The sequence below is a fragment of the Esox lucius genome, chromosome 12 (genome assembly GCF_011004845.1).
Source record: "Esox lucius isolate fEsoLuc1 chromosome 12, fEsoLuc1.pri, whole genome shotgun sequence".
Classification (NCBI taxonomy): Eukaryota; Metazoa; Chordata; class Actinopteri; order Esociformes; family Esocidae; genus Esox; species Esox lucius.
In genome coordinates, this window is record NC_047580.1 from 30930481 (window position 1) to 30945048 (window position 14568).

Here is a 14568-nt window from a genome sequence, read left to right on the forward strand (position 1 = left end):
AAATGTTTCCCAAGTGGAGATTTTCTCTGCTCTCTTTGGTTCACCTTTCTGTCTCCAGTTTTGAATTCCATGCTGTCATTGCCACTTATTCAGTGACTTTAGATAAGCCTATTTGACATTTATCTACTTCGGTCTAAATATGTAACTATTATATGTAAATCAACAACACTGACTTAGAATTAGAGTTATGAGCATTAATCCATCTTGCAATTACTTTCCTTGCAGTGTATATATATATATATATATATATATATATATATATATATATATATATATATATATATATATATATATATTTACACTGTATATTCTCATTATATATACTGTATATTCTAATTATATATACTGTCTATTAAAATTGTATATACTGTATATTCAAATTTAACAAAGCAGTTGAGTAACCGCATCAACTGCATTTCCTCCTCACTTTTCAAATCGCAGTTCTGACCACTTTCGCAACGAGTTAGAAAATAACTTAAAATCATCATGAAATCGTCCTCTACGACCATTTTAATGCCTCTCCGCAATACCACTCATAACAACGTCATTTTATGATTTACACATCCTTCCATGTTTATGACAAGCATTCAAATTAGCCTGAACGATATTCCATTATCCTCCCCTCTGTTTAGACTGCCTGTTTCATCTTCACCGTCAAACTTCGGTTGCCCTCGTTGCTCATGAGTCATGAAGGGATTTTTTAATGGTAGCTCTTCACTGTGGCATTGATGTGGTATAGTAGAGAGTTCCCAAAAACATTAGTGCGAGCCCAATGCTGTCATTATCCTAAGGCCTCCCAGGCCTCCAGCATGTGGAAATACTCCAGACTGACAGCCCGGCCATTTGTCAATCTGCCCCGCACCAATTAGATAGTCGGACCTGTGTGTGAGCAGGTACTGTGTGGGCTACGCGGGTGTCGTCCACGAAAGGCTGTGCACAGGCTTTCACTCTTCTCTTGTAATTGATGAGTTTGGGGTCATTGATTGGTTAAACACCGCCCACTGTCTGGTTGCAAAGGACTTAACTGGACGAATGTTGACAGGAAAATAATCTCAAAACTCTGTTGTCCTTTGAATTATTCTGACACCCCTTGTGTTTCATGTGCCACTGTTGTGTCGTGGAAGACAACGGAAGACATCTTATAGAATTGTTGGGCACATTGAGATAAGACACATAGTGATGATGAAGACTTCTATATAGCAACATTTTCTTTGTTTGTACCAAACCTAAGTGGCATGGACAACATTCACTGAGCTTTTTGTTTTACATTTTACAGGTCTCTTGCCTCTTTCTTAGTTTCTTTATTATATTCCTAATCTAATGGTTTGTATATTGTCTTTTTTCTTCAATTTGATCTTTGTTTTCAGCGGTGTTATTAAGAACTGGGAACATAATCATTCTGCTACACTCTGCAATTACGTCTGTCTAAGACGACTAATTAACTTGAACGTGATAATTTGTTATTTAGGCAACAGTCTCTCCTGCCTGCAGAGTCCACCCCAGAGTTGGTCCAATCAGAAGAGACAGAAGCCTGGCTGGTCCAATCAGACATCCTAGCGACTAATCAGAGAGCAGTACCCTAGAGAGGTCTGCCAGTCCTAAAGAGCGACCTTCCACATTCCTCCAGTCAAAATTACTGACACATCATAAGCTATCATTTTCACTGTGTAGGATAACGACAGTTAACAGAAACAATTTCTAAACGAAGTATTGTGTAATCAGATGCATGAGTGGAATTAGTTTGGCACATCCTAACCACAGGGACTTTGGCCCATGTGTTGAGCAGAGTTGAGGTAATGCTTGGCCTGGTGTTTGCCTCTTCTACCGCAACGCAGTTTCAGCAGAGCATATTGTGCCCGTCACTGTATCTCCTTCTCTTCACTGGCAACATCAATATTCCATTCATACTCAGACCCCCGACGTGGAAAGGTGCCCATTCCCTGCTTTTCCCCATTTCAAGGCTGTCCATCAGCAGACGTCCTGACATGTGTAATTGACAAACTGAACTCCTAACAATGCAGTCCTTGTTTGGCCTCACAGCTGTTCCCAGACAACTACCTTCTGCTCGCCCAGCTGCAAAACCCAGATGGCAGCTTCCTGAGTCTCCCCTGTCCGTCCCCACTGTGGCGGCCCACACTCCCCTCTGGTCGGCCCTCCAGTATCAGACCTCAGAGGTCAGATGAGCTCCTTGTCCTTATCCTTTGTTGTAGTAAAAGGGACACATCCCAAGTTGAAGACCTAGTCCGTCATTAACACAAAGCTCTATTCAAATGAATGCTCTAACTCAGCCTGGGTAAGTGTCCACTGAATGACTGAAATGTCACTGACGCTGGACGACAAAATGCTGAAGCGTCATATTTGTTTATATATCAATAAATAAAGAGAGAGAATCCCTGTAGTTTTTCATTTTGTAAAGTCAGTATAGAAGAGGTCAGAAAACCATTGCTGTTCTTCAACAACGACTATTGAAACCAATGTAATTCCGCTATCCAAGAATAGCAAAGCACCCGTTTATGGATCAAACAGCCGAGCAACCAGAAAATAAAGTATGTAGGGGCAAAGGAAGTATTTGCAGCAAGAACAATTTAGGTTGTTTTAGTAAAGAATATGGGTGTCACACTCTATTGCAACCAACCTAGATACCGGAATACAGAGGTTTCTGTTTTCACACATGACGTTTCACTGACTTTGAATATGAAAATGTATGTAGTCGCTACTGTAAGGAGATAAGAGTGCGTGGTTTTGCTGCCATGGTGCCATAGCACACAGTTTTCAGGGACCCATTTTGCTCAACATTTCCAAACAATGGCCAAAGGTCACAGAATGCAACTTTAAGTGAAAATAAATATAGCCTCTGTGTCTTTGTATGCTGATGAAACAACACTGTGAATGCCAGATGAAACAGTAAAGGGCATAACTGAAATCTTGAACAAAATATGTTTTGGAGTGGGTGAATAGAAATTATCTGGTCTTAAATATCCCAAATACAAAAAGGAATGTAGTGAACACAAATCACTTAGTTTCAACACTAAACTTCATCTAGATACAGATTTGTGTATCATGGAGACAAGGAAATTATGCTACTTGATGTCACCCTACAGCAGATTGCAAGCTGACTTGGTCAAAACAAACACACCTAACCAAAATACTAATGCAACATGTAAAATGTTGATCTCATGTTTCATGAAGTGAAATAAATTACAAGATCCCATAAATGTTCCATACGCAGTAAAGTATCTGAAGTGCAGGCAGTGAAATCCACAGACTGGGGCCTGTTACATTAACTTCACGTGACTGATTTCCTTACATGAACAATAACTCAGCAATGTCTTTGAAATGACTGTGTGTTTGTTTTGTTGTTGTTCAGTGTAGATTCACTGGTTGCCAGAATGGGGAGAGCTATGTCTGTTACCAAACGTTGCTTCTCTTTCATGACATCGCCATTGACCAAACAAGTCCAGCAACCCTGAAATTATTACATTTGGACTACTGCCCAGTTACATGGTCCAGCGCTGCAAAAAGAGGCCATAGCCAAATGGCGGTTGGCACAGGACACACCCATAGATGTAGCCTTCAAAACAGAGAGCAAATGACAATGGCGTTCATGTCAAACTGCCTTGGTTTAGGGTGGAGGAGATTGACTGCTTCCCGGGTGGTTTTCGTAAGAAGTGTTCATATGCTAAAGGGGCGAAAGCCGGCAAAACAGCCTGGACACTCATCAACACCGCGGAAGGCGATTCATTGGAGGTCTTATCACAGTCCAGAATGGAGACATGGAGGATCACAGGAGGCTACTGAGCAGAGAGATGAGTAGATGACACCTGCTGCCACGCAGCGAACAATAAAACCATATGAATGAAAAAAACTGATGCAATAGCACCTTTGACAGGGACTGTAATGACACACACAATAATTAGTATTATGCATTTGTATTTTACTGAGTGATTTTGCTATGGTGTACATGTGTTTTGTGTAATACTGCAATAATGAAATACAGCTGAACGTGAACACAACACAGGTCCTTCACATAGGGGTGGAGAATGGAATTAGTAGAGGAAAATGATTGTTCTATGTAGCTAATGCCTGTCAAGGAGTCCCGCTCCACATGTCAAACATTTAATAGGAAACATCTTCAGCACTCACTCCTAAGAAATGCTATCCAGTTAAATAGTAGATTCAGAAGAGTAAATAAATATAAATAATATGTGCAAACAATGCAAGCGCCTAGTCACTAGAAGAGCAGATCAGGAGGGAGGAAATTGGTCTCCAGGGCAAGGAATAATGAGATGTCAAACCCATGTCCCATCTTATTTATTTGTTTACGTTTATTTACACAGAGAAATCAACTGAGACCAAGGTCTCTTCTACAGCTGAGCCCTGTATTACCACAATAAAAGCACATACAGTTGTATAAGAAATGTGAAATGTCTTATAGGCACTAAAGCGTTTTAACTTAAGAAAACGCTGAATGGCATTCAATTAGTGTGGGGCAAAGTACTCAAAAGCAGTTTAACCCAGTTCTGAATAGGCCTGCGGTATCTCCAGCAATATCCAGTCGTTAGAGTGTGTTTGGTAACTGCTGTTCTTCCAGCTAATCTTCTCTGTTAGATGGTCAGGAAGGTTTTGCATGAAAGACTAAAAACATCAAACATTGTCTGACCCTTCTGGGTGTCAGTGACTCCCAGACAACTGAATATAACAGACAATGATGAGTGTGAACATTTGCACCAGTAAAAAATCTGAAAAGGCTGAATCAACTAGAGATTAAAAAAAAAAAGCTGCTCGCAATGTATTTGTCTATGCTGATGTGACAGACATGATTTATTCCTATAAAAGAAACCAATGTTAATCTTTAGCTTTTTCACTAACTCACAGGTGAAATCCCAAAGTGTTTGTAAGAAACATCACATTCTATACAAACATTTTTTTTAGGCTCATCCAAAGATAGGTTCTCTGACCTAGAAAATCGCATGTACTTAGTTTTATTTCATTAACTACCAACCTACCTGATTTTTGTTACCCTTTAAAATCAGCAGGTGGACAACAGCTTGTTCAAGAGAGGGAGTGTAGCATACAGTAGAGTTGTCAGCATTGAAATTAAAGGCACAATTGCTTACAGAGTTACAGATTTCATTAATATACCGAGAACAATATAAGACCCAAAATGTAACCCTGCCAAACTCCTTTGTGGACTAGAAGAAATGTTGATTTAATTCCATCACCCACAAAAGCCTGTGTTCTGTAACTAAGGTAATTTTGAGTGTCCTTGATTAGGCCCAATGAACACAGACTTTTAATTAAGATTGAGTGATCAACAGTATCGAATGCCTTCGACGTGTCAACAAACAGAACAACACAGCTTAATTTCTCATCTAAGTCTTTGTCAATATAATTTACAACCATTACAGTTGCTGTAATACAGGGCCCAAGTCTAAAACCATATTTAAATATTTTCAAAATGCAATTTTCTGATATAAAGGAAAAAAAACGGTTTATTTACCAAGGCCTCCAGGATTTTAACAAGGGATGACAATTTTGAGATAGGGCTGTAGTTATCTAAGACTCAAGTGTCCCCACCTTTAAGCAGTGGGAGCCCAAGAGCGGTTTTCTGGATTTAAGGGATAACTGAAATGGGTGTTAGATTAAATATATGCGTTAGAGCTCCAGATATAATCTTAACAGGTAGCACCTGGAAATAATTACAACAGGCGAGGAATGTAAAATTAAACGATTAGGTAGTATCAACATGTAAAATTGGTGGTGGGAATAGGCTTCAATAATTATTAGTGTCAGTCCCCGAGACTAGTATCAGCGTTGGGGGTGACGTCATGGCACAGTGCAGCAGAACATGCTTCGGAGAAGTTTCGGGCTGACGAAAATGACTGAACAAAAACTTTTGAACAATGGGAATGATTGTGGAACTAGTCCGAAACTATACTAACAGCTATATTTTTTCCGGACTTGTTTGCGATGAGCAATGTCTGCTGAGCTGGAAATATTAATTTAAAGATTTAATCATTTAGACCCGGAATTCAACAAAGAAATCGGAAATTATGTTGTTGCGCGTTCAAAATGTTTATTGGTTTTTATTTTATTGCCATTTATAAGGATTTTTTTCAGCAAAAGAGTTAAATTGAGTAGAATACTTTTTGATATAACGGTGCCACTGCCAAGTTTTCCGGCAGGGAGGTCCATTCTTTCTGCTTTAGACGAGCTGCCTCGCATGAGAGACCTCGGGGCGAGGGATCTGATCTTCTCTGCCAGCACAGGGAATCAATATGAAAAGACCCAAAGTAGGAGGAATCTTTCTGGCAACATGCGTTGGGTCACTTTTCATGATTATATTGTACTTTCAGAACATCACGAGGCCAGGTACGTAGCTATACGTCTCGTAAGATGCTCCTTGTCGGGTTAAATTGGGTGGTTTTACACATTGTTGGCTGTTGTTTAGGACGCTATGCAATGAAAACAGACAATGTTTGTAATATTGTTATTATTATTTTATTATCACAAAAAACTTACATCTGAAACTGTAGGTGTGTGCAATGACGCTGCCAACGGGGGTATCAGTAATGATGCAAAAGTACCATGTCTGTTGCACAATTTCCTCTTCGAATGGAGTGGCGTCCAAATTAGCATGAGTGTTGAGTTGAGACACAATGGACGGGCTAAATGGCGGGGCATGAATAAGACCACTGTGAATGTGAACCAAGGAATGTTTTGGTAGCCCCCTCTGAGAGACCCTGACGCATTCCTGCCCCTTTTTAGAGTCTTCTCGGTTCTCCCGTGTGCTGGAGGCAGAGGAAGAAGCATTACCCTCAGTGGATTAAAGAGAGGCTGAGGGACTGGGGGCTAGGAAAGCAAAGAGGGGTCAGTCTAACCTATCCTCACTCCTGGGATATATCTGGAGTTTTAACAGTACAGTCTGAAACAAACCCTTCTAGAGTGAATGACGCTTTACATTTTTGTCATTTAGCAGACGCTCTTATCCAGAGCGACTTACAATAAGTGTATTCTTCATACAAGAAGTACATTCTCCTTTACCACATACATGGAAAAGGAACTAAGGAACACCAGGTACTGCCTGTTCCCTAAAAAAACAAGTGAGCAAACATGGAAAGGAACACTTCCACAGTTTCTTTCTATGTATACATGTGTAAGTGTGTGTGTGTGTGTGTGTGTATATATATCTATACAGTTCATTGGAATACAAGCGGACCAGTCTGGGAATCGTCCTCGTAGGTGATGCATGGTCATTCCAGTCCTGTTCCAACTTGTCACTCAGCGTAACGGTAGTGATTGGTGCTGACACACACACACACACAGGGTCTGAGTCAAAAATGATTTGGTTTGGCAACATCCGCTCTTTCTTGCATAATTCTTCATTTTTTTTGTCCAGTCGATCAATTACATTGAGTGATAAGTGACAACCCCAAGATTTCGTGCGATAGAAGGAGCCAATGTCATTTGCCATAGAGACACTGCTTCGATCCTTTAATCTGACCACGATGGTAGGCAACCTGTTATCAATGATGGTGCTTCTTTTTCCTTTGACCTTGTTATTACTGAGAAATCACGTGTTAAAAAAATAAGGAAGCTGTGCTACAACTCTCAAACCATAGGCATTTCCTCATCTGTGGTTTTTGGGCATAGTTCAAAAGCCACAATCTTTTACCTGAAGCATACATCATAATTAACATTAGAGGTCAATGGATTGGATGATGTACTTAGGATAAAAATCCACTAATCCTTGTGTAACACACACATACTCATTGAAGCCCTTAACAAAGAGTGTCTACAGTCACCAGCTGTATATATACACACACACACACTTTTCCAGTGTGTTCAGAAAGCATTCAGACCTGTTCACTCTTTCCACATTTTGGTGTGTTAGAGCCTAATTCAAAAATGTATAAATCTTTTTCCTCATCAATCTACACACAATACCCCATAACGACCAAGCAAAAGAAAATAAATAAATATATATATCACATTTACTTCAGTATTCAGACACCTTTACTCTCTACTTTGTTGGCCGGGGCCCAGTTGTTTAAAAAGTTTAATCTGGATCAGAGTGATCTGGATTTGGAAATCCCATGTTTTGCTATCCAGGATCAGGTAATCAATTTTTTATGCCAGTTTTTCAAAGTACCGCTGGATTGGATCACCTTAATCCAGATACAATCTTTTCGAGTTTACCAAATCCGAATTACCAGTGCTCTTAATGGGACTACATATCACATTGGATAGCCAGCATCGGGTCCCTTTAAGTCTTTTTATTTGAAGAGAATGCTCTTTCTCTTTTAAGAAGTGACTTATAGGCATCATCATCATCATCAGAACACTTCCAGACTCTTTTCTGAGCTCTTGTGGCAATAACTACTGGCTCTACCAATGAGGATCCAACTAATCTAATCTGATTTCAGAATCATTTTTTCTTTTGAAAAACACATTTTCAAGATTTGATCCAATCTGATAGCTGAAATCTGATCAGATTACTTCTGACGAACTGGGCCCAGATGATGAGCAGTGCCTGGCTTCCCAGACGTCATGCTTGGCCGTCAGGCCTAAGAGTTTAATCATGGTTTTATCAGACCAGAAAATCTTGGTTTCCTTCAGACGTGATGCTTGGCATTTTAGGCCAAACAGTTCAATCTTGGTTTCATCAGACCAGAGAATCTTGTTTATTTAATGGTCTGAGTCCCTTAGGTGCCTTTTAGGAAACTCCAAGCAGACTGTCACAAGAATTTTAATGAGTGGCTTCCATCTGGCCATGGTACCATCAAGGCCTGATTGGTGGAGTGCTGCAGAGATGGTTGTCGTTTGGTAACATTCTTCCATCTCCCCCCCAGGAACTCTGGAGCTCAGTCTGAGTGACCATCGGGTTCTTGGTCACCTCCCTGACAACGGCCCTCCTCACCTGATTGCTCAGTTTGACCGGGCGGCCAGCTCTAGGAAGAGCGTTGGTGGTTCTGAACCACCATTAAGAATGGAGGCCACTGTGTCCAATGGTGCAGATCTTTTCCCTGTATCTGTGCATCGACAGTCCTATTAATGTGCTCTACGCAATGACCTCATGGCTTGGTTTTATGCTCTGACATCCTATCAACTACTTGACCTTATATATACACAGGTGTTTTACTTTTCCAAATCATGTTAAATCAATTGAATTTACCACCAGTGGACTCCAATCAAGAAACATCTCAAGGTGTCATCGGGTCTGAATACACATGTAAATGCAATAATGTCAACAACAAAAAACAGTTTTTCATTTGTCATTGTGTGTAGATTAATGAGGGGATGAGAATCTAATTCAATCCCTTTTAGAATAAGGCTGTAACGTAACCAAATGTGGAAAAAGTTACAGGGTCTGAATGCTTTCCGAACACAGTGTTCCACAACCCCCTCGTCCAGTAGACAGGAAGAGCACTGCAGATGATTGTTCTGTCCCCATTGTGCATTTTCCTGAACTAGTAACTGTCTAAAGTAAACGTAGACGACGAGAGTGAACAAAAACGTGTTTCCCTGTAGCGAGTTTCTCTGCGGGCAGATGCCTTCACACCGCACAAGACCTCACAGCAGCATGTCCCGTCTGAGAAAGCTGACTCAGCAAGTGGGTTAGTGTACACTTGTCAGTTTACTGAATGGTGTTAGATGCACCCAGTGAGCTGGACCAGCCAGGTCAATGTGAAACTGTGTGTGAAAATTCTGTGCCACCTCTGGTCACATCTTTTCAAACTCATATTTGGACTTCTAGTATCAGTTTCTCTCTTCCGACACCGACTATAGCAGTCCAAAGTCCTGAGATCCTTTTAGGTTGTGTTTACCATAAACACATTGATGTGTGACACATCCTGATCAAAGGAAGGCACTTTCTCAACTATTCAACATACTGATTTCTTCTGGTTTTGTTGTTCGACTTCAAATGCTTCACAGCAATATAAAGTTTCAAAGTTCTTCTTTTTCAAGATTTTGATTTATTTCGGTCTAAACCTCAAATACTTCACTATCAAACACTGTTTCGATTCTGAATTCTTCTTGTTCCATCAAAGACCGCCTCCAGATGCCATCAGATAAACGTGAGGGGTTCTACTCTTTCTCGGAACGACTGAGTGAAGTGAGAACAGAAAGTAACGCCAAGCAATGCGTTGGCCGTACACAAGCCACGGAAGTAAACAAACAAGGCTGGCAGAGGTTCCAAGCCCGCCCACGGGGCCACAGAGAGCTGACTCAGCCACATGCCACACCTGCTGGGCTTTGTTCCTGCTGAATAGGCACTTAAGGAAGACTTTAACATTAAATTAATATTTTATTCATTATTAAGACCTGTTTAGTCAGTTTCCAGGATTGCTTACTTATACACCTATAGTCTTTTAACACTACAGGGGTAAACCGTAAAACCGTAGGTGGTTTTCAGTGATCTCACAATATCTAATTAGGAGAAGCTAAAAGATTTTCTATTGCCTAAATCCCCATTTGTAGTTACGCATGGTAGTTAGAGTTTGTTTTTTTAACTTCCCCTGCTCCGTGCATTGTGCTTGTGGCTTTCCCCAAAGCGGAAGTTGTTGGTCATCGTGACGCAAGCCGTCTAGAACTTTTGAGAAAGACAGATGTCGTGGGGGAAGTTATTTACTACAGACAGAACATGTCTCAGCGCAGTTCTTTTTTCGATACATCAGCCTTTATCCGAACACTATGTGAGACACTTCACTGACACTTCAGTAAGTCAATTCATGAACTCGCTCTGATCTTGTCAACCTCTTAAATGCTCGACCAAACTGAATGGTTCAGGAGAATTCAGCAATATATGATCCTTTCTATCCCACAACATGTTGATGTTTTTCCACGCTGTCATTTAATTTCTATAACAGAATAGTTGGTTTGCACCCTGAACACTGAATATCTAAAAGCCACAGAAAATGTGCCTGTGTGAATGGTATGACAGAGTAACGTTCCTGTGTGTAGGTAACCAGTTCATGAGGGCCAAGGTGCCTCAGCGGTTCGTTATGTAGCCAGTATAACACATCCTATTGGCACTGCGAAACCTGGGCCTTTTTGCTAAATCGCACTTTCACCTTAGTTTGCGTTGCAGGAAATATATGTGAGAAGAGTCTCAGCTTTAATCCTTTCGAGTCATGGATTCCCTCCAGCAGTTTTGGGAGTGTCTGCGTCTGTAGTCAGTTGGCCAATAGGCCGGTCCCCCGTCTGGTCCTCTCCAGTTCTCTCCCTCCCTCCCTGCAAGATGTAAAGCAATCCTCTGGATCCACTTACACACGTGTAAATCCAGCTCCTCTCCTTTTCAGATTGAAAAGGTCAGTGTGTAATGTAGTCTTATAAACACGGGTTCAGAACAACCCAACCCATAAATAGTTTGTATTGTATTCAAAAAGGAACCTCATTGAAACCAAAGAACACGGAGCACCTTTCTCTGGTTACTAAATAATATGGACAATGGGGCCCTTTTTGGATCATGAACCAGCTGTGTTTTTCTCTGTCTGTAGCTGATCAGTTCGGGGGGAAGGACCTTGGCCCTGGGAAGACCGGAAGAAGTCCACTACAGACCCTGTACAACGGTGACCAGGTGACCAGCTTTCCAGTGTCCCTGTTCTATCACGGGCTGGGTGTGTGCAAATGCATTATTGACGTGTCGTGCACAGGAAATAGATTTTAACAACATCGATGTTGTACAGCCACTTTGACAAATCTAATTTGGTCTACAGTTGATTTCTCTAAATATTGTTTTTGGGTAGCCTTTGGCCACAATTAAATTATGCAGTACATCAAATAGCGTTATGTCACATCACATACCAACCAACTTCATTTTCACCTTCCTCTGAGGTAATTGTTTCAAGGTTGAGTGGAGATCTTATGATTTGACTTGGAAGTATGACAAAGCTCTCTTTTCCAACCTCAATATCCAATATCCCAGTGAGCCAGGGTGCGTGGAGAGATCTCTATCTTTCTTTCACCTCACTCTCTCTCTCTCTGCGTTTGTTTTCCATGGATTCATTCTTTCTCAGTGAAACAAAGGACATTTCGGTTGGTGCTGCCAGCTAGACGTCCGTGTGGTTCTGTTTCTCTTGGACCCGGGTCACCCAGCACACTTTATTTTCTTCCATTATTTTGCTGAATCAGAGTTGGTCCCAGCGGAGGGACCATGTCTTTAAAGTCTTTAAAGGTATGGTCCTGTTTCCCCTCTCTGCAGTCGGACATGTCCGCCGTACAGACGTCTCTGCGTGGCCGGCGGGAGCACCTTGAGGAGGCGTGTCTGGCCCACACCCGAAAGAGACGGGTGCTGACCCCGGAGGATCTCCGCCACCTCATTGTGGACGATAAGCACGGCCTGCTCTACTGCTACGTCCCCAAGGTGGCCTGCACCAACTGGAAGCGGGTCCTCATGGTCCTGACGGGGGACGGGCGTTACCGCGATCCTCTGGCCATCCCCGCCAACGAGGCCCACGTGGCGGGCAACCTACGCACGCTCTCGGAGTACTCCACTGCGGAGATCAACCGCCGGCTGCGCAGCTACCTGAAGTTCGTCTTCGTGCGCGAGCCCTTCGAGCGGCTGGTCTCGGCCTACCGCAACAAGTTCACGCGCAGCTACAACACGGCCTTCCACAAGCGCTACGGCACAAAGATCATCAGCCGGCACCGGCCCGACCCGCAGCCGGCGGCACTGGAGCGGGGCGACGACGTCTCCTTCGAGGAGTTCGTGCACTACCTGGTGGACCCGCGCACGCAGCGCGAGGAGCCCTTCAACGAGCACTGGGAGCGGGTCCACTCGCTGTGCCACCCGTGCCTCATCCACTACGACGTGGTGGGGAAGTACGAGACGCTGGAGCAGGACTCCAGCTCGGTGCTGCGGCTGGCCGGGGCTGAGGGGGAGGTCCGCTTCCCCGCCACGGGCAAGGGCACCAGGACCAACGGGGACATGGCGGCTCAGTTCTTCAGAAACGTCAGCCCTTTCTACCAGAAGAAGCTGTACAATCTCTACCGCATGGACTTCCTGCTTTTCAACTACTCCAACCCGGAGTACTTGAAGTTTAGATGAGGGTGGCTCTCCGTCAGCCGTGGTGTAGTAATCAATCTGTCCGTCTCTGTAATTTGTATTCAATCTGGGTGGGTGTGTACAGCTTGTAATTAATGTTCAGTAATTTATAGGTGCCTAGCCTGTCGGATGGGGGGGTGGGGTCCCTGCATTGTCAGATAAGTAGTTGACGGCAGAATTCAGAGGCACTACATTTATTCTTTATTCTTTGATCCAAGTGAAGCAGGTTCTTCTTTTACAAATCGATGGGTTTAGGGTTGTTAAAAAATTTCTGTGTGTATCACAGAATCCCTCTATATGCATTCCTCTTTATTTATACGATTGTAAAGTGTATTTATTGTGAGCAGTGACTATGTCATGGACATGAGCTCATTATGGGTAGATTTTCTAATGCAATTCTCTCAGCTTGCGCATCAACCATGTTTTCTTGGCTCTTGCACTTCTTCTGTTGCCATAATGTTCCTCTGAAGGCAACTGTGCCAGAAAATGTTAAATAACCAGTAAACAAAATAAAGTGAAAGCCCTCAAATCAAAAACACCCCAACCAGCTCAAGAATAAGCAGGCCTGTACTTTCCAATGATAGAAGAATAAGATTTTCTGAGGACAAATGTCAAGCAGTAACGTAATCAACCCCCAAAGCTCTCATTGAAACTGTACTGGTCACTATTTTGCCCTATTTAACAAAATATCTGTCTTTCTAGACACCTGTTTTTTGATATTACACGCCATAGTTGATTAGTAAACCTCTACTGATGAACAACTTATGCTGATTATATTGTGCAGGATCGTTAATCACAGGAAAAGATGCTTTACAGTCACCTCTTTATTTAGCTCGCATCAGACTGAGCAAACAGAACATAGCTGTGGTTTCTGGCAAAGGCAACGCTTCGTCAAATCACTCGTTGATCTGTGAAGGGCTAACTACCTGCCTACAAGAATACTATAGGTCCAATCGGTTTCATTGACTGCGCAATACAGAAAGATACGGATAAGTTTTACGATTTAACATTTTACGTTTAGGTGCGGGTAGATTTTTTTATGCCTCAATGAAACCGTTTGCGACAGCGTTTGTTCTAAAATCGTTATGTACCGCGCAGGCTACAAAATGAAGCTGCATAGGCTAAATATAGGAGGTAGCAGGGGTGCTAACGAGCATGTTAAGTTGGAAACAACCAAAAACTTAAAAACCTTTCGGTTGCTGCCTTAAAATAGGAGTGGCGTCTACAACGCATTAACTTACCACATTTAAATAAGCCATAATCAGGTTGTGTACAGTCTGTTTCAGACCAACACCCTCAAACACAGTGACTAACTTGTGGAGAGCACCAGGGGTTCTCACTAGCTGAGTTGCATCATTTCATTAAACCAAACACCGTTTCACCGTTTTTAGGAAATGGTCTGTAATAAGACCCGGTACTTTCGGCTACTAATGCTGCCTACAGTGAAATGGGCAGGTGGTTACACTATTTATAAAACTAATGTTAACAAGTTATCTTGCTCTTTTTTCTATACTCTTCAC

The 14568-nt window shown here is 42.2% G+C and overlaps 1 protein-coding gene across 7 annotated transcripts; it reads left to right on the forward strand.

The window, feature by feature from the left end:
• The first annotated feature begins 5813 nt into the window (after positions 1 to 5813).
• Positions 5814 to 14111, forward strand: LOC105023858 (carbohydrate sulfotransferase 11-like). Of its 7 annotated transcripts, none has more exons than XM_020051910.3 (4): positions 6287 to 6372; positions 6769 to 6870; positions 6980 to 11581; positions 12206 to 14111. In XM_020051910.3, the coding sequence occupies exons 3-4, from the start codon at positions 11471 to 11473 to the stop codon at positions 13049 to 13051; spliced, it is 957 nt and encodes a 318-aa protein (XP_019907469.1). In that variant the 5' UTR covers positions 6287 to 6372; positions 6769 to 6870; positions 6980 to 11470; the 3' UTR covers positions 13052 to 14111. The 7 variants fall into 7 exon arrangements, with proteins under 7 accessions (XP_010891669.1, XP_019907472.1, XP_019907469.1 ...); XM_020051912.2 differs by having other exon boundaries at positions 11081 to 11581; XM_010893367.3 differs by lacking the exon at positions 6769 to 6870 and having other exon boundaries at positions 5814 to 6372; positions 11502 to 11581.
• The last annotated feature ends 457 nt before the right edge of the window (positions 14112 to 14568 follow it).

Excerpts from the sequence above, each read along its gene's own strand:
- LOC105023858 (XM_010893367.3), top strand. The coding sequence starts at position 6,279 with ATGAAAAGACCCAAAGTAGGAGGAATCTTTCTGGCAACATGCGTTGGG. Across the intron at positions 6,373-11,501 it reads TCAGAACATCACGAGGCCAG|CTGATCAGTTCGGGGGGAAG; the intron begins GTACGTAGCTAT and ends CTCTGTCTGTAG. Across the intron at positions 11,582-12,205 it reads CCCTGTACAACGGTGACCAG|TCGGACATGTCCGCCGTACA; the intron begins GTGACCAGCTTT and ends CCCTCTCTGCAG.